The 26,266-nt window shown below is 51.4% G+C and overlaps 1 protein-coding gene across 3 annotated transcripts in view; it reads right to left on the bottom strand.

Moving 5' to 3' along the window:
- Nucleotides 1-25,292, bottom strand: part of C23H1orf167 (chromosome 23 C1orf167 homolog) — a 31,672-nt gene extending 6,380 nt beyond the window's left edge. The window contains exons 1-16 of one of the 3 annotated variants that reach the window (XM_075906600.1): nucleotides 25,168-25,292; nucleotides 23,492-23,675; nucleotides 16,632-18,439; nucleotides 16,114-16,157; nucleotides 15,292-15,511; nucleotides 14,958-15,133; nucleotides 14,320-14,417; nucleotides 12,748-12,934; nucleotides 10,681-10,862; nucleotides 10,092-10,275; nucleotides 8,523-8,733; nucleotides 7,546-7,727; nucleotides 7,291-7,414; nucleotides 6,527-6,681; nucleotides 5,225-5,433; nucleotides 3,940-4,084 (exon numbers count right to left, since the gene is read on the bottom strand). In XM_075906600.1, coding sequence (XP_075762715.1) covers nucleotides 3,940-4,084; nucleotides 5,225-5,433; nucleotides 6,527-6,681; nucleotides 7,291-7,414; nucleotides 7,546-7,727; nucleotides 8,523-8,733; nucleotides 10,092-10,275; nucleotides 10,681-10,862; nucleotides 12,748-12,934; nucleotides 14,320-14,417; nucleotides 14,958-15,133; nucleotides 15,292-15,511; nucleotides 16,114-16,157; nucleotides 16,632-18,439; nucleotides 23,492-23,621 — 4,055 coding nt within the window. In that variant the 5' untranslated portion in view covers nucleotides 23,622-23,675; nucleotides 25,168-25,292. The other 2 variants (XM_075906601.1, XM_075906602.1) reach the window with 2 other exon arrangements.
- Nucleotides 25,293-26,266: the final 974 nt, after the last annotated feature.

Raw genomic sequence — 26,266 nt, 5'->3', positions numbered from 1 at the left:
CCGACGGGAGTCGGTGCTCTGTATCAGAGCAGCAGAGTGGGAGACAGGCAGCTCCACAGGAGCTGGTGTTCGCCTGCCCCTCCACCCCAGCATTGTTGTCTCAGTGGGAGGCAGCAGCATGGAGGGAGGTAGGCAGCTCCCATCTGCCCTCCCTGCTGCCTCTGTATCCAAGACGGGGGGGTGGGCAGGTGGCTCTGGGAGTTGGTACGTGCCTGACCCCTCCCCACTGCTGCTGCCTTTGTGGGAGGCAGCAGTGTGAGATGGGGGTAAGGCAGCTCCACAGGAGCCTGTACTTGAAGAGGAGCTCCCGCCTACCCCCACCTCCAGCGGTGCTGCCTCCATGTGCGCCAGCTCCTGCCTCCCCCCTGCCTCTGATACAGAGGCCGGGGGGGCGGGGGGGGGAGACGGTTGCATGTAATCATTAGGATTAACCAATGCGCCCAGGATGATCAGTTAATCATTTCAACAGGTACACACTCACATCCCTAGAGCCCACATTTTCTCTCTCTTTGGGGAACTGAAGCAAGAACACCAACAGCCTATCACCATACTTGGCAGACACACGCCTGGGCTGGATTGGAGCAGATTGATTAGAAATGAAAAAGAAGGTTTTATATCTGTTTTGCTTTGTATATGGATCAATTACAGGCTTGTCTCCATGGAGAAACTGAGCACAAGACCTATCCCACAATAGCTTTCGGTGTGCAAGCTCTTATTCCAGAAAAGCTATTGCACTTTCAGTTCCCACCCTACCTTATTCCAGAAGGACTTCCCGTTGAAGCCAAAGCCTAACACACGGACATGAAATACACCGGGGCTTTCTGCTGGAGATTCATAGGCCAATGCACTTTTAGTTTCTGGCCTGCTTCTTTGTTCCTCGCTCCACCAGGGTTTCCATTATACAAGTCATCCCACTGTGCTGTAGGATTGAGGTGTAAATATTCTCCATTTGACAGGCCTCTCTTGAGATCAAGAGCATCTATAGTGGGTTATCCAAGCATGAAAAATGCCCCCCTTCAGAGGCGGCACGGCTCAGCCTGTAGCATGCTCAGGTGGGAAATCGGGAAGTGCTTCCCTATCAAAGAAGTGCTCAGTGGAAAGATTATTGACAGACAGACACGCAGCAGGCAGAGGAAAAATTGAGTCTCTCTCAAACACCTTCTGGGACAGTTGCTACATGGACTGAATCGCTATCCCAGTTAGAGGGAGCTTGTGGTCACCGGTTTTTTGTTTCTGCTGCTTTCTAATGGAAATTTGACCCCATACAAGAAAGTCTATAGGGCCAAATCCTGCAGGCTTAGAGCAGCAGAGCTGGACTTCTAGTGTCCTGTAGCAGGATCCACAGGGGGCAGTCGCAGGTAGCAAGCTGGTGTGCAGAAGAGTCATATGCTGGCTTGTTATGCAATAACTTGCCCCATAGACCAGCCATGAGTCCTCGTTGACGTCACCAAAAGATCAGAACAAAACCGATGTTATATTGTGCCAATAGTTATATGCAGAATTCCTCCTTGTTTTGCTTCAAACATGCTGGTTCCGGATGAGGACCTTAGGGTCTGGCTTTAGCTTGAGGTTGTGAAAAATACGAACAGCTTTACAGGTTTAAGCCACAACCCCAAGTAAAATGGGTCCAGATGAGAAGCGTGTGATGGTTCAGTAGATAGTTTCATCTCCTTGTTTTCTATGGACACTGCTTCTCTCCACAAGATCGTTTACTCCAACTTTTCACATTCATAGGCTCAGTAAAGAAGCGATTTCCCAAGTGCTCAGGCCCCCAAACATGGGACTTGTGCAACTCCAGAAGAAAGAGGGGGTTGCTTTTTTAAACACACACAAAGACTGATCTCTCTTGCTGCGTTTGCAACACACACATTGCAGCCCTGAGCGCAGAAGGGCTGGCAAGCAAAAGTGACTAGGGACAATCATTAATAGTTTGTCTACGCGGCCTGCTCGGAGAAACGCAGAAATAGGGGAATAGGCAAATTAGAGGTTTAAAATTCTCACTTGTAACAATCTACGATGTGATTTGTAACACAGGAAAAGAGAGGAGCTCATTTTTTAAAATCAGGATTTTTAACCTGGTGGGGTGAAATCCTGACTCTAGGAAGTCAGTGGGGCTTCAGTGGGAAAGGGATTTCACTTAACATGAAAGAACAAAAATTCTCTGTACTAGGTACGTCTAGTTCATATTATTACCCATCAGGCTGCGCAAGGCCTGCGCTATGGATCTCAGTCACCACCCTGCAATGATCATGCCTAGAATTGCCGGGACAGTTCAGGTGGCCTTGAAGACCCATCGCTGCCAGGTACCCAATTTTACAGCCCTCAGGCGATGACTTAAGGCACGTTTCACAGCTGGCTTGTGACGCTGGTGGAATGGGATCTGCTGCACATGGACAGCACGTGCTGCGACAGCCTGATTCCAGTGCTTTACTGCACAGCCCTCTTCGCTTTCCTTCTGGATCTCTTAGGCTCGCTGGCTCTCGCGTCTCTGCTGCAAGGTCTGCTCATACCAGGAAAGAGGACGGACCCGCTTGTATACGCCAGGTCTCCTGCTGAGCACCAGCTTCCAGCTCTGAAAGACCCACAGGGTGGGTGCCTATTAGCTCTCCTGCAGTACCATGTTTCCCCAGAGGCCAGTAGCTTTTTGGGTAGTATCCTCCTCTTTGGGTAGTATCCTCCTCTAGCTTGTGGGCTTGGAAAACAGCAGCTTGACGGGCACCACGGGTTGTTTTCTGCTCAGAAAAGATCGCTTCTGTCCCCTGTGCTTGAGTCCCAAGCAGTGACACTAGCCCATGCTAAACTTGGAGACACCTTAAAACCAACAAACTTCTCCTCTGAACATACAGGGGGAAGAGGGGAGTCAAACCACAGGAGACTCAGCTCCATCAAAACAATCCTCTATTCCACAGATTATTCCTACCAGCCCTTCTCCCTGAACACTCCTGCATCTTCTTCTCCAGCCCCATTCAATAGACTCTTCCCTCTCGGCTAAGCAGATCTTTCCTTCTTGCCCCACTGGGCGAACTCCTGCAGAGATTCTGCTTCTCAGGCCCCTGCTGCCTGACCTGGGATCCCCAGCAACAAGGCCCTTCTGTAAAAGGGATCTTCAAAAGGAAAAGCTTCTTGCTTTCTGCCATCCAAGACCTGATCCAGCTTAGCACATACAGCAAAGCGCCGGAATTGGTACTGCCTACTAGGGGGTTATTAACCAAAGCCAAATGGCTGGAAGGTGACCGATTAACCTTTCTAAAGGCATTGGGGGTCTTGGCAGCTGGAGGGAGCATGGATGTGAACACAGGGGTCATAAGGATGTGAACACAGGGGTCATAAGTGGGGCCTAGTTGTAACCCTGACACCTTCAGCACTGAGCCCAGAGTGTCAGGCGGCCAGGGCCCTAGCACATAGAGGGCCCAGTTCATCCCTGGCATGACCCTACTCACTTGCAAAGCAGTCTCACAAAGCAGGCAGACAGCCTGGAGAGAGCTATTCAAAGAGACTCCAATGGGCCTGACCCTACCTGGCAGAGACCAGGGGAAACTCCTTGCGAAGACTGAATAACCCTCCTCTTCTGCTCTCCCCATCTGAGAGCGGAAATAGTCAAAGGCCTATAAACAGGGAAGGCTGCACAATCGCTCACTCAAGCTGGGTCACTTCACTTCTCCCAGGCCACCTTCTCCAGTAAGACATGTTCTCACGCCCTGAACTCCTGAGGTGCATCGGGCTATGGGTCACTGCCACTCTGACAGGCTATGCCACACACAGGACTTCGGCAGCAAAGCGGGGGCAGAAGAGAAGGGGGAAGGAAGGGAGCATTTCCACAGAAACATCAGTCATGCAAGATTCCCCTGAACTGTTGCCTCCAGCTCCCCCCGTGCAGGTCAGATCCAGCTCGTGTGACATTTCTATCCCTAGGAAAGGCCTCCAGGGGAGCAGACAAACCTGCGCAGGAGGAGACGCTCCCCGCACAAAGCGGCTCTTCTGCACTTGGCGGCGCAGCAGCGCCAGGCCTGCAGGACTATCCTCTTCCTCCGCTGGGTGCTTTGCCGGGCCCATTGCAGCTGCAGATCCCTCAGGGCGCGCTGCTCTGAAAGGAAACCCAAGAGTCAGGCCAAAGCAGCTCACAGGAGGCAGCCACATCACCAAGGCCAGGCAGCAGCACAAAGACCGAACTCTCAGACAAGCTCGTGCAGGGTTTTTAATCATTCCTGCCACACAAGCCGCTGCGCGTGAAAAACAATTCCCGGGCAGTTTGGCCTAGTGGTTCCACCTGGCAACGAGGCGTCAGGACTCTAGATTCATCTCCTGTCACCACCTCATTGTGTTACTGTGAGTAAATGACTTTGCTGCTCTTCCACATCTCAGCTACCCCTCTATAACAGAGGATTCTTCCCTACCTCCCTGGGCATTACGGGAACTTACTACAGGCTGAACCTCTCTGGTCCAGTAACATCTGTGGTCCAGCATGATTTTAGTTAGCTAGATGTCCACTTATCTTGGATATGGCCAAGTTTTCTGCGGTCCCATAAAAGTTTGTTTCCAGCCACCAGTCCCGGTGCTCAGTGTTCTGTGTTGTTATTTCATCAAAGAGCCCAGTAAGCAATGGAAGTGCTGGTAATGCTGCTAGATAATATCAACCTCCCGGGGGTTGGAGGAGTGTTAGCATCAGCCAAATTCTGAGGGGCCCAGACTAGAGAGGTTCAACCTGTTTTTATAAAGCACTTGGAAATCCTCTGATGAAGGGTGCTACGGAAGCAGGACTATTACAGGCTGCAGAGGGCTGGATCCTCCCACTGATGCTAAAGGAAGTTTTGACAATTCAAATGGGAGCAGCATCCAGCCCATTCGGTTGCATCAAAACTATAGTCACCTAGGACATCGCAGTTGTTACTACCCATCACAACCACCTGGAACTTTATAGTGACTGAAGGGGTAGAACTCAGATCCTCCTGCTTCAAACCACCTGAGCCAAAGGAGAATCTCCCTTCGCAATAAGCAGTACAGAGCACGACACATACAACTGAGCTATTTTGGTTGCAACCAGCAGAGGGCAGTGGTGCGCACATACTAGCCAGTTCATTACAAGGGCAACACCAAGATCCACAGAGCCCAACGCTAGCTCGGCAGGCAGAATTTCCTTCCAACCACTTTAATAGCAAAATATCTTTGTCCTTCATCACCTTCTACAAACAGCATTCAGGACCTGCTATGCCTTGGTTTAACTCACTCTGCCAGCAGGTATGCCAGCACTGCAGGGCGTCTGCTGCCGTTTGGCGGATCTGATGTCTGAATCTCCTGTCAGCTTCCACTTTCTGAGCTAGCCGCCGCTTCCACAAGTCAAAGGCAGCCTGGCAGCAACAGAGACCATGGTATTGGGATGCCATGGCTTTCCGCTTCTTATCTTCCACAACCCACTTGTGCCAGCCAAGAAGTGCCCTGGGGGGAGGGTTGCAGAACACATGAGAGACTAACGTCAGCAATTACATCAGACCTGGTTTTAAACAGCCAGGCAAAGTACACTGGGAATGTCACTTGGGATCACTTTGCTGGGGGAAGAGCTCTTACCCAATGATACGCAGTGGACTCGTGCTTGGCATACGTGCAGCCCCTTCCAGCTGAGAGCTTAGTATTTTACAAGCATTAATTAAGCTTCATAACAGCCCGAGGAGTGGGCATGAATATCTTCCCATGTTACAGATGGGCAGACTGAGGAACTGAAGTTAAGTGACTTGTCCAAGATCACAATCAAGTTAGTGGCAGAGCCAGGAAGTAAATGCAGGCATCGGGACTCCTAGCTCTCTGCTCTAACCATGAGATTGTGCATCGTACTGGACCATGGTGAGCGTAGCCAGTTGGAAAATCATAGGTAGTTTTAAGACAAATAGCTTTGGATTGAGACATACAAAACACATACATTCGATGGGAACTGTGTGTCTAAATCCCCTAGGCAGTTTTGGGGGTTAATTTAGGCCCTAATCTTTCCTTTTTGAACTGCACTGAGCATTGAATGAGGACAGGAGGGGTGGGGGGTGTTTGGCCACTCTCACAGACAGCAGGGCAAGCTGATCTGCTGTTCTGTTCAGACATGCCAGTCTCTACATAGGAGGTTCCTTGCCCAGCCTACAACGAGGGGCTCCTAAACCATGCTCTGGAGAGGGGGAAATAAAAGAAATCCAGAAGGTGGGGGAAGAGGGGAGGGAGAGGGGAGTGAACTCTAGAAAAGAAAATCCTGGGCCTAATTCAGAGCTCAAGGCCCAGGTGGCCTAGTGCTGAAACTCTAAGGATCTGTGTCCTATAACCTGCTGGGTGAGCTCAGGCAGGTCACTGCCACTCCGTGCCTCAGTTTCCCCATCTGTAAAATAGGGATAATGTTGCCAAGCTCCTAGACGAAGAGTTTTGAGAGCTATGGATAAGAAGAGCGAGGGATGGTTACTATTATTTTCACCCAGAAACCATTTCTACAGATTGTCTGGAAACGATGCCAGCAGAAGAGTGTCTGACAAGTATCAGCTGGTTCTAGGGCTCCTACCGGGATAGCAGGACAAGCCTGTGATGCTGCTGGGTCTTTATATGCTGCTGAGTCCGAGCAGACCAGACCAAAAAATACTCCTGCAGGAGCCGTCGCTCTGCCTGGTGCCAGAGGGAGCCGCAGGGACTCTCCAGTTCGTCTCCAGAACCGTAATCCTGCAACACAACAAACCAGAAAGGGGTCTGGAATCCAGCCATGCCTGCCAATGGAGGGGGCACAAAGGGGACAACTGCCCCTGGGCCTGAGGCTCCCGGCTGCCCCTACTACAGCAATGGCCAGAGCCCCAGGCCCCTTAAATTGCCGTCAGAGCCCCACACGGCACGGAGGGCTGCCTGGGAAAAGGCTAGCCTTTAGCCCCACCCCTTCTGCCCAAGGCCCCACCCATTCTAATCATACAGAGATGTCCCCTCCCCCCCACCTTACCCAGGAGTCCAGCGAGCCTGTCGGCCCCACTGGCTCCAGAAGAGTTTGGACCCCATTCATCCTCCTCTCTCTCACTGCTGCTGTGACCTTGATTAACCCACGAGCCCTGCACCAACGCTGCGCTCGGCACCGCCAAACCCCTCCACCAAAGTCAAACCGGATCCTTTCCATTTCTGGACTGTGGGGCCAATCTCCCTGCTCGTCTGCCACCGCGGCGCACACTTGTCTGTTGGGCGAACCGTCTCACCCAAGTGAGAGCGGGCAGGTCCAGGGTGGGGTTAGCAGTGGCTGACACCCAAAGACTTCAGTGAATCGAGCAGTACAGAGAAACCCTTCGTTACCTGCCAAGCGTCACTTTGGAACCTCGTTTCTTCCCATGCAGAGTAACGGGCAAGAGGCTGGATCCTGCTGTAGGGTCGACACAGAGCTGCCGCTTGGAGCCAGCCTCCCATCAACTGATTCCCTCTGCAAGACACAGGCACCAGGCTGAGCTCTCGTTGCTGGTGGAGTGGGATGGAGAGGAAAGAGTAGCTGGAAGCCACCCAATCCACCTCCATCTGTACAGAAGAGCCACCTCTTTCCAGGATCCAACTCACCCGCCGCGGGGACTCTGCAGAGGAGAGGACGCCTGCAAACAGAGCTCTTCCCCCAGCCCGGCTGGAAGGTCTGGGCAGCGGTGCTGCTGCAGAGAGCAGGCACACCGGGACGGATGTGTGCTATCCTCGGTGGTCAGGAAGGAGGAGAGACTGTTCCGGCTGCTGTCACAGAAGCTGCTCTCCTGGTCACAGAGGAAAGCATGTAGCTGTATGTTTAGTGTACCTAGCAACCAACACTCTGCTAATGACCCTCAACTCCTATGCTCAGCCCTCTTAGCCGCTGTGCTTAGGGAGAGCGGAGATGCATCCATCCCTCTGCTGCCAGAGAGCGCTCTTGCCAGCCAGTATGATATGGGCACACATGTGATGGCAAAGAGATCTCTAACTAGCTACTTAGATGTCATGAGTACACAGCAGAACCATCAGCCCGGGCCTCCCTGGAGCCTGCCCTCTAACCCCTCACTGCGGACTGGCAGGACCAGAAAGATTTCCCTTCGGAGTTCTCTCAGATCGGGCCTGGAGGACTCTCGGCAGCACACCAACTCCCTGGCATCGGAGCCTTCAAGTCTAAGGCCAAGCAGATCAGCTTGTTGGTGGGGGGGCTGTGCCGAAGCAGAATAGGTTCAAATCTCAGCATTTCAGTGCCGTAAGGCATCATTTATCCGTGCCTCACTTTCCCCATCTGAAAATGAGGGCGATTTAATTTTGAGAGACTCGGGTGAAGGGCAGCAGGTCAGTGCGACATCGGCAGGGTGAAAGTGAAGGGCACCAGGACAACCTGACGTTCACATGGGGAAGCATTGCAATAGCTTGCCCAAAGCCACCCAGCTAATCAGTGGCAGAAATACTGCAGACTGCCAGTGCACTGCTGTCACTATTAGACAGCACTGCCTCAAAGTCCCAGGCCCCCCTGGAGCTGAACACCCCTGCTCTAACGTTTGCATGGGTGCAGCCAGGATTGTCAGTGGGACTCTCACCTTTTCCAACAAGCCATGGGAAACAAGAGGAGCGAGGGAGCTGCTGTGGAAACCAGAAGACAAAGAGGACTCCTCAGAATCCAGCAAGGCAAGAGGCTTCTCAGGAGGTGCCCTGGGATCGTGGTTAAGAGGATTCAGCTGAAGTGTCTTCTGGTGCCACCACCTCAGAGCCTCCCGCAGTCGGCACTGCTCCAAAGCTTGGGAGAAGGCACTGAGGAGGAGGAGGGGAGAGTGAGGAAAGTTTGCATATGGCGCAGCAGATTGGCGATGGGCTATAACAGGGCTACTCAACTTCGGAAGCCCCAGGGGCCACAATGATACTCACAGCACATGCTAAGGGCCGCAACTTAAGTGTGGCTGCATCTACATGCAAATATATATGCAAATAGCTTTTGCCACTGACGGGCATGAATACAAAGATTAAGGCAAAACTACACGACACACAGACCCCGTTTAAGTCAGTTCTGCTGATATTAACAACATGCAACATTTACCTGATTTCCACCCATAGAACAGCACTTTTAACGAGCAATGACAGTCCAGGATTTTAACGACTAAACCCATGTCAACAGAAGACCATTACATTGGCTCCACCTGTGGGCCACGTGTTGAGCCCCCCATAAACCCAAACTGCACCGTGAGCCACAAACAAAACAGGCTGCTGGCTGCATGTGGCCTGCAGGCTGTGTACTGAGTAGCCCTGGGCTATAGGGTCTTTCATCTCAAGGTTGCTATTCAAACCCTGCCCAGCTCAGTAGGGCGAGTGACCATGGGACGGTTGTTCCACAGTGGGTGAGGGGTCTCACCCGAGAGTCACCTGATGGATCCCACCACGGTAACTGGCATTACCGGCCCTACACAGCCACAGGGAGGCCAAGTACTGAGTGGAACATGGAGACTGCCCCAGCTCCTAGATCACTGAGGCACACTGGTGGGGGCAGAGAAAGGAAGACCGTGCTGTGCTGATTTCTGAATCCGTGATGGGTTCTAGCACCAGCCTCCACCCCTCCATTTCCAGACTCAGGGCCTGCAGCAGGTCCTTGAAGAGCCTTGCAGAACACTTGCCCTTCAGATAGTGACACGCCTAGTACCATGGGCAGCAATGCAGGCATCTCTTCCCCATCACACTAGATATGATGCAGCTGTGGGTATAAAAAGCTCTGAAATTCAGGATCAACGAGAAGGAAACCTCTCATACACATTTTAGGGGGGCGCCGCTAAGGTACCATCAGAAGTAATCTCTTTCCTGCTCCTAGGCAGGGACCTCTCCTGACAGAGCAGCCCAAAGCCCCTCCTGGCAGCCTCTGTGGTTGGCATGGACAGCACACATGCACAGACCCTCAAAAAGGTCTCACTGGGGCCATGATAAGCCCCTCAAAGGCTTTCGATAGGTTAGACAGATCCCTTCAGTTCATTCCTTTGAATGTAATTTCATCTGTACCAGAAAGAGAGAGACTCTGTGGCAGGCACAATTTGAGAGACCAAAGTGGTTTCTTGCTCAGGGACCCAGAGGAAACTTGGGATTCCAAGAATCCAAGTGTTCCCTCAGCCTTGGATCTTAACACTTACTCAGCCTGTTGCTGCTGACAGAGCCTCGCCTTCCACAGCAGAAATATCCTCTGGAGCGTCATTCGCTGATAGAGCTCATCTAAAGAGCCACCTCTTTTCCCCAGGGGCCATCTCCTTACTGCTAAGCATGGATGAGCTTCATCTTCCTTCGTCGCAGACCCACTGGCAGTTGAGCTGACTTGTCCTTTTCAGGTCACAGACAGACAGGAGAGAGAAAGAGACACACAGAGAGAGAAGCCATTTGTCAGGAGTGATTCTTCAATGCTCAGAAACTCAGCTGGATGCAGGGGACAGCCACCAACTACCCCACCCCACAGCTTCCTTGCTAGATTACTCTTGTGTTTCCTTCTAGGCTTATCAAGACCCCATCTTCCTGCAGTGTCACTAAGCTGGCCAAGGGGGACAACCCTCTTCCCGACTGCCACTTCACATTAGTGTCATGTTTCCTCTTGAGTGCAGCAGACCTGACTCATGCTGCCCAAGGAAAAGCTCCCATCCAGTCTGCAATGCCCCACAAGCGGAGGGGAAAGCAGAGGCACTTCCATATCTTCTGATCCTAAGGGGACTAGATAGGTCCTCAGCTCCTCACCATAACATCTCCTCTGCCTCAGGATCAGCAAGTTCATCGTTGTCCTCTTGTCTGCTTCATTGCGCTGCAGCATCAGGACCCACTGCTGGAAGCACTTCCTCAAGGACCTTGCCCTGTGATGTTCCAGGCTGTGCCTGCACAATGCCTTCCGCTCCACAAACTGCCTCCAGGCTCGGAAGCACCTGAGGAGACCAAAAAATAAAATAAATCCAGCTGCAACTGGTTATTTCTGGCAGTTATGGGACTTTTGTGAATCAGGCTTCCCTTGTCCTTAGCTCGTTCCCAGAGTGCTTGGGTAATGTCGGGATCTTGGGAGAATGCTACAGTCCCTTGAACTAATCATCTTCCACTTCTCGGTCCTAGACCTGACTCCAGACATCTTGCTACTGGATGGCTATTGGGTGCCTACATGACATGAATTGGGCTTTTCAGGCCAGTTCCCGATGGACAGGAATCCACTGCACCCAAACAGCAACTGGCCCCCTTATTGACAGTCTCAACAGAAAAACCAATAGCTGGATGAGCCATGGGGACTGTACTATCCACTCAACCCTCTTCCCAGGTCAATGGTGAGGCCTCTTAGTGGGACTGTACTGGGGAAGTTTGCACGAGTACTGCCTGTGCTGTACCTGATCTTTGGATAAGCAGAGGATTCAGTCGTCCGGGACCAGTGTGATCATCGACTCTGCCCTCTTGTATAACACAGGCCTTAGGATTCCCTGAATTAACTCCTGTTCGAACTAGAGCGGATCTTTTAGACAAGTATGTGATCTTGACAGGGATGTCAACATATACGATTAACCAAGAAGACTAGACTTATCGGTTAATCTTGTTGACTACTCACATCCCCCCCTCCGCTGCCTCTGTATTAGAAGCAGCAAAGTGGGAGGAGCAGGAGCGGTGCCCATGAGGAGCTGGCTTTAAGCAGGCTCCTCACAAGCACCATATCTGCCTGCCCACCTTACCCCCGCACTGCTGCCTCTGATAGAGTGGCAGCAGTGCGGAGGGTGAGGGAGTCAGGCTGGAGTCAACCCATGCATGCCGGCTCTGCAGTGCTGTGTGTCCCCACCGTGCTGCTCCCTGTATCAAAGGCAGCAGCGCTGGGGGGTGAGGGTAGGCGAGGCTGCCACAAAGCAGTTTCTGTCCACAGCAGGACCGAGCTCCCTGCAGACAGGGGCTGCCGCCACCCTGCGCTGCTGCCTCTGTATTAGAGGCAGCAGCTCCAGGCAGCTGGTAGCTGGTCTGCAAGGGGAACTGGTTTTTAAACTGGCTCCCCTCTGATAGAGAAGCAGCAGCATGGGATAGCAGGGAGCTCCCCAGGAGTGGGACTGGGAGAGCTCTGGCCGCTGGCCTTGCCCCCAGGGACTATCGAATAGTCATGTAACTGATAAAATTGTATGCGATGACATGACAATTCAATGACCCGATAGCTAACATCCCTAGATCTTGACTTTAAAATTTCTAGTGATGGAGATTCCACCACGATCCTTGGCAAGCTGTGGTAGACATCAGTCTACAACGTTAAGTTCTTACACACAACACAGTCTGAATCTTTCATATGGGCGCTGTCACAGGGTGGGATAATGTCAAGTGAAGGGAGACACCAGTGCTATTAGCGTGCCAGCCTTTTTCAATTCTGGAGACCCGAGTTCAAGTCTCAAATTGGGTCAGGAAAGGAAAAGGAGTTGGGTTCTTCTCTCCTAATCCGTTTGCCCACATCACAAACTCAGCGCACCCTTTGTAACAATTCAGCAAGGTTGGCAGTCTCTGGTTTGGTGACTAGGCTAGCAAAGCACAGAGCTCACACTTGACTTGACTGAGCTGTGCAAGGGAGGCTGCCCCATACTGGTCCATGTGACGTCTGTCTCTACCCATTGCCCCACATCCTCCCATAAGCACTGACTTAATCTCCAACTATTTAGAGCAGTAAGAAGGGAAGGGCTTTGTCCAGAATTCCATAGAGTCATTCTGGGTTGAATCTGTCACTGCCTGGCTTTTCACAACAGAACATGTTCCAGACTGAATCTGACATTCCCAGGGGAAGGAAGCTGCACCACATTTTCTTACCGAGCAGCCAGCTCTCTCCGGATCTGACTCAGCAGAGGCCAAATCCGCTCGGTTTCCAAGCTTCGTGAACGCCATGCTCGGAAAACACTCTGTAGCTGCTTCTTCTCCAGCAGGGCCCGGGCTTCCTGCACTCTGGCCTCCTCTTTGTCCAGCAGCTCCTTCTGCAAGTGCCACAGTCTGAAAGCTGCTGTGTTACAAGACCAGATAAAGGGAGGGGGGGGGAGAGAAAAACTGGATCTGAAGAGAACTTAAAATGTTGGAGGATAGGGTCATAATTCAAAATCATCTGGACAAACTAGAGAAATTGACTGAGGTAAATCTAGGGATTAGAGTGGACCACAAACTAAATATGAGTCAACAATATGACACGGTTGCAAAAAAAGCAAATACTATTCTTGGATGCATCAACAGGAGCGTTGTGAGCAAGACACGAGAAGTCATTCTTCTGCTCTACTCTGCACTGATTAGGCCTCAACTGGAGTATTGTGTCCAGTTCAGGGCACCACATTTCAGGAAAGATGTGCAGAAACTGGAGAAGGTCCAGAGAAGAGGAACAAAATGATTAAAGGTCTAGAAAACATGACCTACGAGGAAAGGCTGAAAGAAGTTGGTTTGTTTAGTTTGGAAATGAGATGATTGAGAGGGGATAGGGTAACAGCTTTTAAGTACCTAAAAGGGTGTTACAAGAAAGAGAGAGAAAAATTATTCCCCTTAATCTCTGATGATAGGACTAGAAGCAAAGGGCTTAAATTGCAGCAAAGGAGGTTTAGGTTGGACATGAGGAAAAACTTCCTGTCAGAGTGGTTAAGCACTGGAATACATTGCCTAGGAAAGTTGTGGAATCTCCATCACTGGAAATATTTAGAGCAGGTCAGACAAACATCTATCAGGGATGATCTAGATGGTGCTTGGTCCTGCCATGAAGGTAGGGAACTGGACTTGATCTCTTGCGGTCTGTTCCAGCTCTAGTGTACTATGATTCTGTGTTTTCATACCATCACATCGGTGGGACTCCTGCAGGCAATGGCTGGGCACTGCCAAGAGAAAGCTCACATTGCTGTGGCCAGAGCATCTGCTACCACTGAACTCATGTAGGAGATAAGGCAAAGGAGGATACAAACAGAACAATAGGTATCCAGTCCTATGAGATGCTGAGCAGTCTCCACTCCCACCAGCCACTGCTTAGCACTTCATAAGAACGGCCATACTGGGTCAGACCAAAGGTCCTTCTAGCCCAGTATCCTGTCTGCCAACAGTGACCAGCACCAGGTGCCCCAGAGAGGATGGACCGAAGACAATGATCAAGCGATTTGTCTCCTGCCATCTCTCTCCAGCTTCTGACAAACAGAGGCCAGGGACACCATTTTATCCCTTGGCTAATAGCCTTTTATGGACCTAACCTCCATGAAATTATCTAGCTTCTCTATCACTTCACAGGACCAGGTCCTGAAAGGGCAAAGACAAGGCAGGAATTCGAGATCAGCAGAGCAGTCAGGTGAAATGCCACCTTCCTTCCAGCCTGGAGCATACTGTTCAACCACATCTGTCAAATGCTCTGGAGCAAGTGCTTACCAGCCAGCCGCCTCAGGTCCCTGATGGCCTGTATCCTCTGGCAGAGCTCGTCTGCTCTCTGCCTGCGATGAAGCTGCCTCCACAGGTCTGCCTCCACCCTGAAAAGTCCCAAGCTCACGTTTAACCCCAGAGATCACTAGAGAGGGCCCTAGCAGATCCAAAGCAAGGGAGGGGTTACAACCAAGGCCTCCCTTTCCTCCAGGGCTGTTCCTGTCCTGGACTCAGCTCTTCTACCACAGAACCTGAGCAAATACGTCTTTCCCCTTGCTACATCCATCCTCCTGCCAGGGATGGATGAAGAATCGGATGATGACTCACTGACCCCCCTCCACGCGTGTGGAAAGCAACTGGATTTGAGAAGTCACCCAGGGTTTCCCTCTTGTCCCATCAGCGGCACCAAAATCTGACCAACAATGCTAGCGTGAACATGTCTGAGGTAGGATCCTCCAGTGCTCAGAGGCCGTAAGTGTAAATTCCCGCCCGGGAAACCCTCTCTTGTCTCCCCAGAGCTGGGAAGGATTGTGCACCAGCTCACCCTTCAGCTGAGCTTCTCTTACTAAAGAAAGTTCCTCTGCCTCCAGCTCCAGCCCAGCAGCCATCCAAGACAAAGAGCCGTTGATGAGAAAATCCCAGCTTACCGGCTAGGCCACATCGCTTCCTGTGGGGACCCTGCAGCCAGCCGGCTCCACACTGGCGCGGTCACAGCTGGACTCCTCCCCAGCCTGACGAGATCTATTGGCGACTCCTGGGAGAGAGTCACCGGCTCCTGCTGGGAGGTTTGGCTTTCGTTTCGCTTCACCGCAGCTTCCTTCCACTGGAAGAGGAGCGATATGGTGAGAGCCGCCTGCACCAGAACCCCAGGCCTCAGGCTCCCACTCCACTCTGCACCCTACCCCGGCAGGCTTCTCCTGCCCCCCTTACCGCAGGACAGCTCCCTGGTATCATCTCCTCTATTGTCTCCACCATCCTTACCCTGTGAAAGCTGACGGCCAACACAGCCAGGGCGTGTCTGCGCTGGGCAGTCTCCATCTGCACCCTCCTCAGCTGCACCGCCCACTGTAGGGCCCCAAGCCCCTTACGAAGCAGCTGCTGCCTGTACAGCTCCCTAGCTGCAGTCCTCTTCCTGAGGATGTAACCTCTCCAGGCCTGGAAGCACCGGGCTAGTTGTCGCCTATTACCCAGCACCTGAGAGCTGAAACAGAAATGAGGGACTGAACTCCAAACTTAGGAAGGAAGGTCAAATCCAGCCAGGACACATCAGTAGGAATCAGTGTTCCCTCAGATTTTTCCCATATATGGGCAGAGTAAATGTGTGTGTACCGAGACAAGTGCAAAAGTGCACCACCCATAGACACAAAACCTGGCCATGAGCACTCTGCTAATCAGCTGGGCTGTATTGGAATCTCCCGAGTGGACGCACAAGCGCCCAGCTTACAGGGTACACTGGTAGGAATCCATCTCCTTGTCTAGCAATCACCACCTCAGCTAGTCCTCTTATTCCCATGGACTGTGATCCCAAGCTTCTCCAAAGCGGCTTCCACACCACGTACTCAGCCACAGCCCTGCACCAAACAGGCGTAAGTATTGCTTTCTGCTTTCTGCTGGTAGCTACCAAGATGAAAGTTAAAAGATGTGCCAAAGAGGGGTTTTTTAGTATACTCCGTTCAGGATGCTGCATGTATTTATATTCAAAGGGCTCACTACTCTCCCCACTCTACATGTGTCCTGCGGTATTGTCCCTGGAACCATGCCACACATTTCCCATGGCAACCCCTGACCCCAACCCCATTTTACCTTCTCTCCTTCATCTCCAAACATGGGAAGCTGCTCTCTGGATCCTACAGGTAAGAGCAGACAGTGACACACTGGTATTAGCCACCATATGTGCTGGTTTCACAAGTACTCACAACCCACAGGTGGAAGAATCAGTCTGTGGTTGGGGTGGTGGGCAACCTCACACCACCCTTCTGGTTGGGAAAGTCTAACGTCCAGCCATGAGGCTAGGTGGTCCCAGCTGCCTGCCTCGGCTCAATCTATGCTGAGTAGAGCCTTGCTCTGCAAGTGCTTCCTTTAATTTCAGCATGAGAAAGAGTGGGAGAACTGGCCTTCAGCGCTCCATTGCCACGCCTGCAACAGAGTCAGAGCCACCATGCTGCCTTCCCTCCCTGGGTATGCTAACATGCAAAGGTGACGGTGACGCTTACTCTAAGGCCCACATCAGAGATACGAGCGGGACGGACCACCACTCTGCCCCTTCAGGGAAGAGAAATGAACAGGAGAACCTAGATGTCATGCACTGACAGCAGCCTTACCCATGGTGGTAACACGTCCTGCACCTGGCTGCTTTCCTCGCAGTTCCACACTTTCCTGCTGCTCCTTTCTGCAGGAAGCATCTCAGATTGGTCCTGGTCAGCACTGAGCCCCAGAACCCTGCAGGCCTCCTGGGAGTGTTCTTCAATTCCTCCCTCGCTGGGAGCATTTGTACCATCCATGTCAGTGGCAACTCCCTGGTCTTCTTCAGGAGGCTCTGAGGCGCCGACATCTATGGAGCCCACACTAAGCTGCTGGACTTGACTGCTCCCTGCATCTCCAGAAGGAGACTGGACTTCCAGATGGACTTCCCTTGGAGTCCCATACACAGTGACACTGACATTCACTGGAGACCCACCCTCCTGTGTCTCCAGTGAAACCTGCAGATCACCTGGGTCTGACCCAGAGGGAAGGGCCTTCCTGCAACACATCGCACAGGGTGCTGCTCTGGCAAAGGATTCTTCTGCCCCAAGTGGCTTTTCAGGGAAATTAGTTTTTGTGCGGCCAAATGTGCCTCCCCCTTGAGTGTGCGGTGCCTGAGATTGATACTTGCGGTAGGGAGAGCTCTCCTGGGGACTTCCTGCTTCTGTATCCACCAGGCAGACTGAGCTGGCACCTGTACAGAGGGATCCTGGCCAGATCCTACCTGACGCTTTGCTTCTTTGCAGATATAATTCAGTATTTCTGCACCTCTGACAAAGAGAGGTAGGTTCGGCTTCCCCCAAGTCATAGGACACTGAACCAAGATCCCAGTCCCTAACAAATGGGGGAACCCATTTCATTCTAGCCTGCTTAGCACTGCTCTGGTCTCTGGCAAGCTGCTCCCCCACACTCAGGACAGCAGGTGCAAAGCACATCCTGCAAGCGCGTGGAGAAGACCTGGGATCCAAAGGGAGGGAGCTCCATATCCCCATGAAAGCAGCTTCTTGCTGAAGCCTCTGGATTGAGCAGTGCAGGCTGGCAGAGGTCTTGGAGGACTTCAAGAGAGACTGAAGGGCCGCAGAGCTGGGAAGGGGCTCAGCCAAGCTGGGGGGACCTAGTTCGTCCAAGGTGAGGGCAGGCCCCGGACAAAAGGAGTTCACACTTCTTTTGGAGCTCCCTGGAGAGGGACATACCATTGGGCTATGGGGGGGAAGGAGCCCAGCAGAGGTGATTACAGGCACTACTGTGGGGGAGAGGAACTCTGTACTAGCTCGTAAAGGATCCCCATCATCTGCACCATAAGTCACGTGAGGTCCACGTTGCTGCTTTTTCACTGCTTGCTCATTGCTCTGGTTTCGTCCCTCTGGAAGGTGATAGCAGGAGCACTGCACAGAGGATTGGTCCCAGGGGCTAACCCCCTCCTTTGGTTTCCTCCTGTCCTGCAGGCTCTTCTCTGCAAGGTGGACACTCACATTCTCCCCACTTCCTGCTCCCCCAGTTGTGTCAAGGCAGGAGCGTCTCCGCTGAAGATCCACATGGGGCGGAGCTGATGAAGGCAGCGGGGGATTGCCACATCCCACCTTTCCAGAGCTGTGCCGCTGCAGCCTGCAATAGAGGTTATTTTGCTGCTGGGAACAGAAGTTGGAGAGCGGGATAGCAGCAGCCCTGAGAGGCTGAGAAGGGCAAGAAAGATTAGTCTGTATCAGGCTGGGATCCCTCTTCTTGTCCCCTTTGCCTTTCACAGCTGGTGCAGTCCTGCCTGTCTCCACTTCCCAGCCAGGGGTTACAGTGAATGCACCAGCACTGGGCCACTGATGAGTAGCTTCAGCTTGGCTTCCAGTGCCCAAATACAGATTCACATTCACATTCTTCTGAATATTTCTGTGCTCTGAAGACAAACAACAACAGTTTGTTTAAAGAGAGAATCGGTAGTTCATTACCACATCCCCAGCAGCATAGATTTCCACACACCTCAAGGGCCCCCATATAATGAACCTCTTCTCTCCAGTCAGCCTCAATCCCAGAACTGAAAATACCATGAACTTCACTGGGTTCCTGTTAGAGAGAGACACCATCTTCTGGCAGGGCAGGAGGAATTTTAAGAGAACAGCCCCAGGTCTCAAAAGGAGCCTAGCAGCCTAGAAAAAGAAGGATCTCTTCTAGCATTATTACACCTGCAGCCACCAATTGCTAAGGCCAGTGCCATTCTTACCCATTTACGTAGGGCACTTGAAAATTTGGGCACCACTGGGTCTTAATGTCCACTCAGCCATCTCTTCCTATCCTTGTTCTGTGGCTCTGCTTCCTTTGGAGAGGATCTAGGTAACTTTAAAGTGACAATGCCTCCCAGACCCATTTGCAGAACATCTAACCTGTGAAAGAGCCATTCAAGTGGTAACAAAGCCATTTAACAGGCATTTGCTCACCCCAGATGTATCCTGTCAGTTTCTGAACTCACTGTCTTCCCCCCTCCCCCATTTTTTTCCTTCTCCCACCCTCCCTTCCCTTATTTATTCTTGAATCTGGACTTCCAACACTCCTGTCATCTTAAGTGAGTTGTGCCCATGAAAGTTCATGATACCATCTACATCAGTGGTCCTCAACGTTTTGGGGCTGCCGGGCGCCTGGGGGTGGGGCTACTCACGCGCTGCGCATATGGGGGCGGGGCCGCTCACAGGCCACGTGACTGGGGCGGGGCCAAGCATGCACCGCACGCCCGAGGTCGGCACCGGCATGTGCTGCGATCCTGGGCAGGGGCTGCCCAGGTTCCGCGCGGCGCCGCCGGGGCCGGGGCCAGGGCTGGCGCGGCGCCCCCGGGGGCAGGGGTCAGGGTCGGCACCAGCACGCGCGGCGCACCCAGGGCCGGGGCCAGCCATGCGCCTGGGGCTGGCACCTGCCACACGCCCGGGGGCGGGGCCAGCCCAGATTGCTCTGCGGGCGCATGTAAAGGGCCCGGCGGGCGCCATGGCGCCCGCGGGCACCGGGTTGGGGACCACGGATCTACATGTTTTGTTAGTCTTTAAGATGCTGCTAGACTATTTGTTGTTTTGTAAGTATTTCCTGTTACAGACTAACTCAGCTACCCCTCTGAAGCTTTTGAATTTATTGAGTTAGTTGACAGGACCTTAATCTAAAATTTGCTTTGAACATATATCATTACTATGTTGCTGAAGATTATAAAATCACATCTCTAAAAAAAATTGCCCCCAGCTGTCGTGCGGCATAGGAGCACCAGTTCCATAGTACTGCATAGAGCCCCATAAATCCTAAGGATAACCCCGGTTAAGGCCCTAGTTAAACTTCAGCTCAGGATCCATTAGCCAGAACCTTGACTAAATACAGGTTTTGCTAGTAAGATGCGAATACAGTTGACCCCTGGCCAGAGCACATACTAGTCTGACTCTACAGATGGTTTTCTATAGAATGAGTAGGCCCAGCTGCCATCAAATTAGCAAGATCCGTGTTTAAACAGTTCCAAACAAGGTGGTTAGTTGAACTGGAGCATGGACACTCCCTCGTCTGTGTCAGCAGGGCATAGGTCTCATCCACTCTAATTCCTCCATGGTTGGGGTACCTGATAGTGCCCTGGCTGAACAGATGCAACTGAACTTTGTTTTAACCATGTTCCCAAATCATGCAAGAGTCCAAGGCTGCCAGCACATTGAGGAATCACAGTTTAGTCTTGTCTACATTACAAGACCAGAGCATGTTTTAAGTAGAGCTGAAGTGCACATAGGTCACTAATTAGCAGTCTTGCCTCTGTTCAAAGCCCACTCCAGGGTATAGGCTCATACCCATTGTTGAGATACCAGGTCAGTCTGAGGGGGCTAGGTGCTTTCATTCCCCTGACTTCTGTAAGAAGATTGGCAGGAACTATTACCATTCACCTCTTTTTAATGCTTACAGGAAGAAATCCCCACCACTACTCCCATCTTCCTGGCCCGTTGGTTGATTAAAATAGGAAATCACTTATTTCCAGCCACACAAATCAGAGTATCAGAGACAAGTAGGGGGAAATGACAGAACAGCTTGAAGTTAGCAGTTTAACTAGGTCACTTTAGAAAAGGGGGGGCAGTGAATATGAGCTGAAAAGTACATTCTGAAATATACTCACACACGTCCCCCCCTTCAGCAAACTCAGTGAATCGGGGGAGCGCCCCCCATTTGTTAGGGACTGGGGTCTTGGTTCAGTCTATGAAATGAACACCAATCATCTTTGTCACATGAAGAGTGTTGGGAAAAATACACTTGAAAGCCAACATTATCTTTAGTCAGGTGTTACAGACTGAGGCTTAATTCCAGACTATGTACATTTCTTCCTCTTTCTCCTGGAAAAAGGCCCGGACTGTGGGTGCTTCTGACACAGAAATTCAGCCATTGATCTGATCAAAGCCGGGAAGGAGACACTCATTCACTGATACTACAATTATCTGTTGGGAACGTCTGGCACGGTCTTTTATGCGTTCTCAAACATATTGCAAAGGGGAAGATTTTAATTAGGGGCTGGCATCTAAAAAGCGAACAGACTTTCCACAAGTTTCCAGCGTGGCATCGGTGCCTATTCTTGCATAAAGCATAATCACAAAGCACAGCATGATGGTTCTTCAAAAAAGGATTCATTGCATCCCAGGAATTTCCACACAGCTAGCAGCATGTTGCAAAAAAAAAAAAAAGGGGGGGGGGGGAGTTTGATGATAAGCCCAAGTCACAAAGGGATAAGCCCCTTCAGGTGCTGTGTTCCCTTCTGTCAACGCTCACCACAGTGTCATATCCGTCTGTTTTTAAATTTAAGAATCTAGCAGCTATAAGCAAACAATCTCCCTCATATAGACACATATGCTATGCCAGTCCAGATTACATTTCTTTCTGCCAAGCACTAGGTCCTTACCACATAGCTAGGATTAGATTTTAACAACTGTTTTACCCAACCCATTTAGATCTCATGCAGACTAGAAAAAAATGGTATATATTAAATCCACATTAGCTAACCTGTGTTAGTTAACGCTTTGAGAAATGTCATCCCAATTCTAGTGAGGATGCAGTTTCACAGTTTAAAAATCAGGATTTATTGATCAAGGCCAACAAGATTTTTAAAAGTGTCTAGACCAGTGTTTCCCAAATGGTGGTCCGCAAAATGAAAATAAGAAAATTCCATTACAATAATATTTTATTATTTAAAAATAATACTTAATATGTAAGCATTTATTAATTTTATTGAAAACAATTTTCATTTGTGTTTGCCACAATAAGTGTCCCTGTGTAATGCCAGCTTAGCCAGAGAGTAAGGACAATGATGTCACTACTCAGTGCTGATGTCCATATATTAGACTTATTATTAGGGGTTCTGCAAAATTCTTTCGAGTTTAAAAGGGTTCCGTGGCCAAATAAAATTGGGAAACACTAGTCTAGACTAAGAGAAGAGATAAGCCTTAAAAGGGACCCAGGTCAAACTCAGACCCAGATTTAGGCTTCGAAATAAAAACAAGTATTACAAACTCTCCAACCAATTGACTATTTTGTTGTTGGAATTCCAAAGACAATTAGCAGGATTAAAAAAAAAAAAAAACACACCACTACACACAACCAAGTAATTGCAAACTAATCTGTGCAGCACTGACCTAGCACACTGGCACTGGAAAGTGAAACAGACTAGAAACAAAAGTGAAACTAATTAGTTTATTTTCAATGTCTTCTCTGAAAGGAAACAAACAGCATAATTAATAAAAAGTCAACTGGGTTGTTTTAAATTCATTCTGTTTCAATACTAATAGGCTTTATCAATAACAAAGGAAACATGCAGCACTTAAATCAGATCAGTAGGTTCTTTCCCTATCCACAGAGATTTAGGATGGTAGATTTTTATGTTTCACAGGTGAGGAAACTGAGCCTAAAGTCACAGTGATTCCAGACTAGAGATTTCCTGATTGCTCAGAGCAGTGGACCACCATGCACATAAAGGGCTTGTAACCCAATAGTGGATTCTTTCCCCATCCACAGAGATTTAAGATGGTAGATTTTTACATTTCACAGGCAAGAAAACGGAGACTTAGAGCAGTGACTTGCCCAAGGTCACACAGTGATTCTGGACTAGAGATTTCCTGATTGCTCAGTGCTATAGACCACCACGCGCATGGGCTTTTAACCCAATCTTGACTCACTGAGTTTAGATAAGAGGCACGCAAATGTTACTTTGCTGAACAGGAAAATGGGCAGGTCTGCCCTGGCTGCTAAGTGATAGTCAGACCTTCTCTCCCCTTAATCTTGCAGTACTTTATGCCCTGCACACTCTGCCTGCCAAGAACCATACTAGCTCCCATGGTGGTCCACTAACAGCACTGTAATCTGTACCGGGTTGGGTTAGAGGGAAATCTCTCCCTGGGCCGAGCCTGGAGGAGCTAAGCTGTTCCCAGGGGAAATTGCTCTGGCACACAACCCAAGCGCCACAGCCACACGACAAGGTGTAGCTCATATAGACAGTGGGACTGTCTCTTTTTGGGCTAAACCACCTCCCCTGTATGAAGTTACTCACTTCGATAGCCACCACAGGACATGCCGCTTGCTCCAGCCAGGACCTCGGGGACGAGAACAAATGTCTCTGTGTGTTTGGCTCTCTGAACTCGCTGCAAACCTGAAGCTTTGTCCACTTAATGCCCCAAATCCCAGCAGCAAGTGCACCCCAGCTGAGGCACTTTAAGAAGCTTATCGCCCATGATTAGTGATGCTGGCTTGTCATTGTGATTACAGATGTCCATGGAAAAGAAGCTTTGACCCATGTCTAATTAGAGCTACATCCTCAGGATGGCACAGATAAATTAGCTAACGGGGAAATGAAAAGCAGTGGACCTCACGTCATGACACCCAGTTTGGTAGGTTACCTGGACAGACACTAGGTAACAGTGTCATGTGCCCTAAAAACATCACAGCAGACACAGTTGCTTACCTGACTGCAGATAGCGTCTCAGCAGAGGCGGGATGTTTTCCTTCTTCCTGCTGCTCAAGCTCCTATTCGTATTCTCCATGCTCTCTACACAGCTCAGACGAGACCTCTGCATGCTGCAAACTGGCTTCATGGAAAGGCCTCTCTCACAGCAATGCAGGCCCACGATGTGGGAGGGAAACCAAACCTACCACATCAGGGGGAGCAGGCTGTAATAGCAGCCAGATCTGTGTGTTCCAAGCTACAGACTCAGATGCCCTTCCACCATCCCACGCTGGCCTAACAGCCATGGGCACATCCAGCTGTTCCTGGGGCCAGGATGATGTTTCCCATTGAATAGCACATCCCTGAAGTTTTCCCTTGGCTTCCCATAGGCCCCCCATAGAGTGTGCCTCAATGTGCCCCTCTGCACTGCTGGAAAATCAGCTTGTTTGGGCCTGTCTCCCTCCCTCTCCATTGCCCATCAAGCTGGGGCTATGTGTGTGAGTGAGTCAGTCAGTCTGAATTGCCTCTGGTCTCCGGCTGCCTTTCCCCTCACTCTTTTAATGCCCTTGTTTTTCTTTGTGTTTCAGTGTGTCTGTGCTGGGAAGAGGGCAAGGGCTACTGCTGTGTCTGTGCCGTGGGGGCAGAGGGCTACTGCTATGTCTCTCTGTGCTGGGGAGGCCAAGGGTTACTGCTGTGTCTGTGCTGGGGGGGGGGGGGGGCTGAGGGCTACTGCTGTGTTTGTGCTGCAGGGAGAGGGGCAGAGGCCTAGTGCTGTGTCTATCTGAGGTGGGGGCAGGTAGAGGGCTACTGCTGTGTCTATGCGGGAGGGGAGCTATGGAGTGTCTCTCTCTCTGTCCAGGGGGTACAGCTGGGTGGCTGTCTGGGGGGGGGGGGCTACCAAGTATTTGTCTGTGCTGGGGAGCAGAGGGTTACTGCTGCGTCTGTCTGTCTGTGCTGCAGGGGTTAGAGGGTTACTGCTGTGTCCGTCTGTCTGAGCTGGGGTTAGAGGGCTACTGCTGTGTCTGTCTGAGCTGGTGGAGGGTAGAGGGTTACTGCTGTGTTCATCTGTCTGAGCTGGGGGGGAGGTTAGAGGGCTACTGCTGTGTCTGTCTGTCTGAGCTGGGGGAGGGTAAAGGGCTACTGCTGTGTCTGTCTGTCTGAGCTGGGGGAGGGTAAAGGGCTACTGCTGTGTCCGTCTGTCTGTCTGTCTGTCTGAGCTGGGGGAGGGTAAAGGGCTACTGCTGTGTCCGTCTGTCTGTCTGAGCTGGGGGAGGGTAAAGGACTACTGCTGTGTCCGTCTGTCTGTCTGTCTGAGCTGGGGGAGGGTAAAGGGCTACTGCTGTGTCCGTCTGTCTGTCTGAGCTGGGGGAGGGTAAAGGGTTACTGCTGTGTCCGTCTGTCTGTCTGTCTGTCTGAGCTGGGGGAGGGTAAAGGGCTACTGCTGTGTCCGTCTGTCTGTCTGTCTGAGCTGGGGGAGGGTAAAGGGCTACTGCTGTGTCCGTCTGTCTGTCTGTCTGAGCTGGGGGAGGGTAAAGGGCTACTGCTGTGTCCGTCTGTCTGTCTGAGCTGGGGGAGGGTAAAGGGTTACTGCTGTGTCTGTGCGGGGGAGCAGAGCCTGGGCGGGGGAGCCCATCTGCCGGTGGCGGGGGGGGGGGGGGCGGCCGTGGGGCTCTCTCCGGGGGGGCGGGTCCTACCACGTGTCCGTCTGTCCGTGCCGGGAGGCGCCTCTGCCCGGCCGTTGGGCGGGTCGGTCTGTCCGTGTCCCGCCCCCTTTCGAACCGAGCGCGCTCAGCCCGCCACGGGCGGGGTCGGGGGCGGGTCCCTCAGCCTCCCCGCCCGGCCAGCCCGCCCCTCGCTGCACAGCGCCGCCCGTCCAGAGAGACCCGCCCCCGGCGCCTGATCTCCCGTGGAAACCACACAAATCCCCACTTCGTGCCTCAGTTTCCCCATCGGCGAATGCGGGTCTCACCATCCACTCCGCGGGGGGCTTTACCGGGCACGGCTTAGGAAACCCCCCGCCATCAAAAATCACGAGGTAGAACCTACCAGTCACGTTCACCTCGTCGTCTTTCGACGTCTCCAGTTTGTAAAGATCAAGCACTTCTAGTTCTGTCTGCAAGAGGTCCTGGCACCAGAGGGAATGCGCTGCCTTGCCTTGCCTTAGGCCCTACAAAAGCTGTGCCTACCGTTTTTAAAATTGCTATTACTTCTTGGCAGCAGAGTGGGAAAGGGAACTAAAACATCCACACAAATACTTATTTTGAACCCAGAAAATTGTCCCCCGTCAATAATGAAACATGTAAGGCAAGTCGACCCCTTGGAGCAAACCTCTGTAAATCAAGGAGAGTGGGTGTATTCTACTGGCCATCTTCCGGCTGTGTCTAGACTGGCAAGTTTTTGCACAAAAGCAGCTGCTTTTGCGCAAAAACTTGCCAGCTGTCTACACTGGCCACTTGAATTTCCGCAAGAACATTGACTTCCTACTGTCGAAATCAGTGCTTCTTGCGGAAATACTATGCTGCTCCCGTTCGGGCAAAAGTCCTTTTGCACAAAGCTTTTGCGCAAAAGGGCCAGTGTAGACAGCTCAGATTTGTTTTGCGCAAAAAAGCCCCAATCGCGAAAATGGTGATCGGGCCTTTTTTGCGGAAAACCGCGTCTAGATTGGCACGGACGCTTTTCCGCAAAAAGTGCTTTTGCGGAAAAGCATCTATGCCAATCTAGACACTCTTTTCCGCAAATGCTTTTAATGGAAAACTTTTCCATTAAAAGCATTTGCGGAAAATCATGCCAGTC

The sequence above is a fragment of the Pelodiscus sinensis genome, chromosome 23, assembly GCF_049634645.1.
Source record: "Pelodiscus sinensis isolate JC-2024 chromosome 23, ASM4963464v1, whole genome shotgun sequence".
NCBI classification, from domain to species: domain Eukaryota; kingdom Metazoa; phylum Chordata; order Testudines; family Trionychidae; genus Pelodiscus; species Pelodiscus sinensis.
Note: the sequence above shows the minus strand (reverse complement) of the source record. Positions and strands in the feature narration are given on the sequence as shown.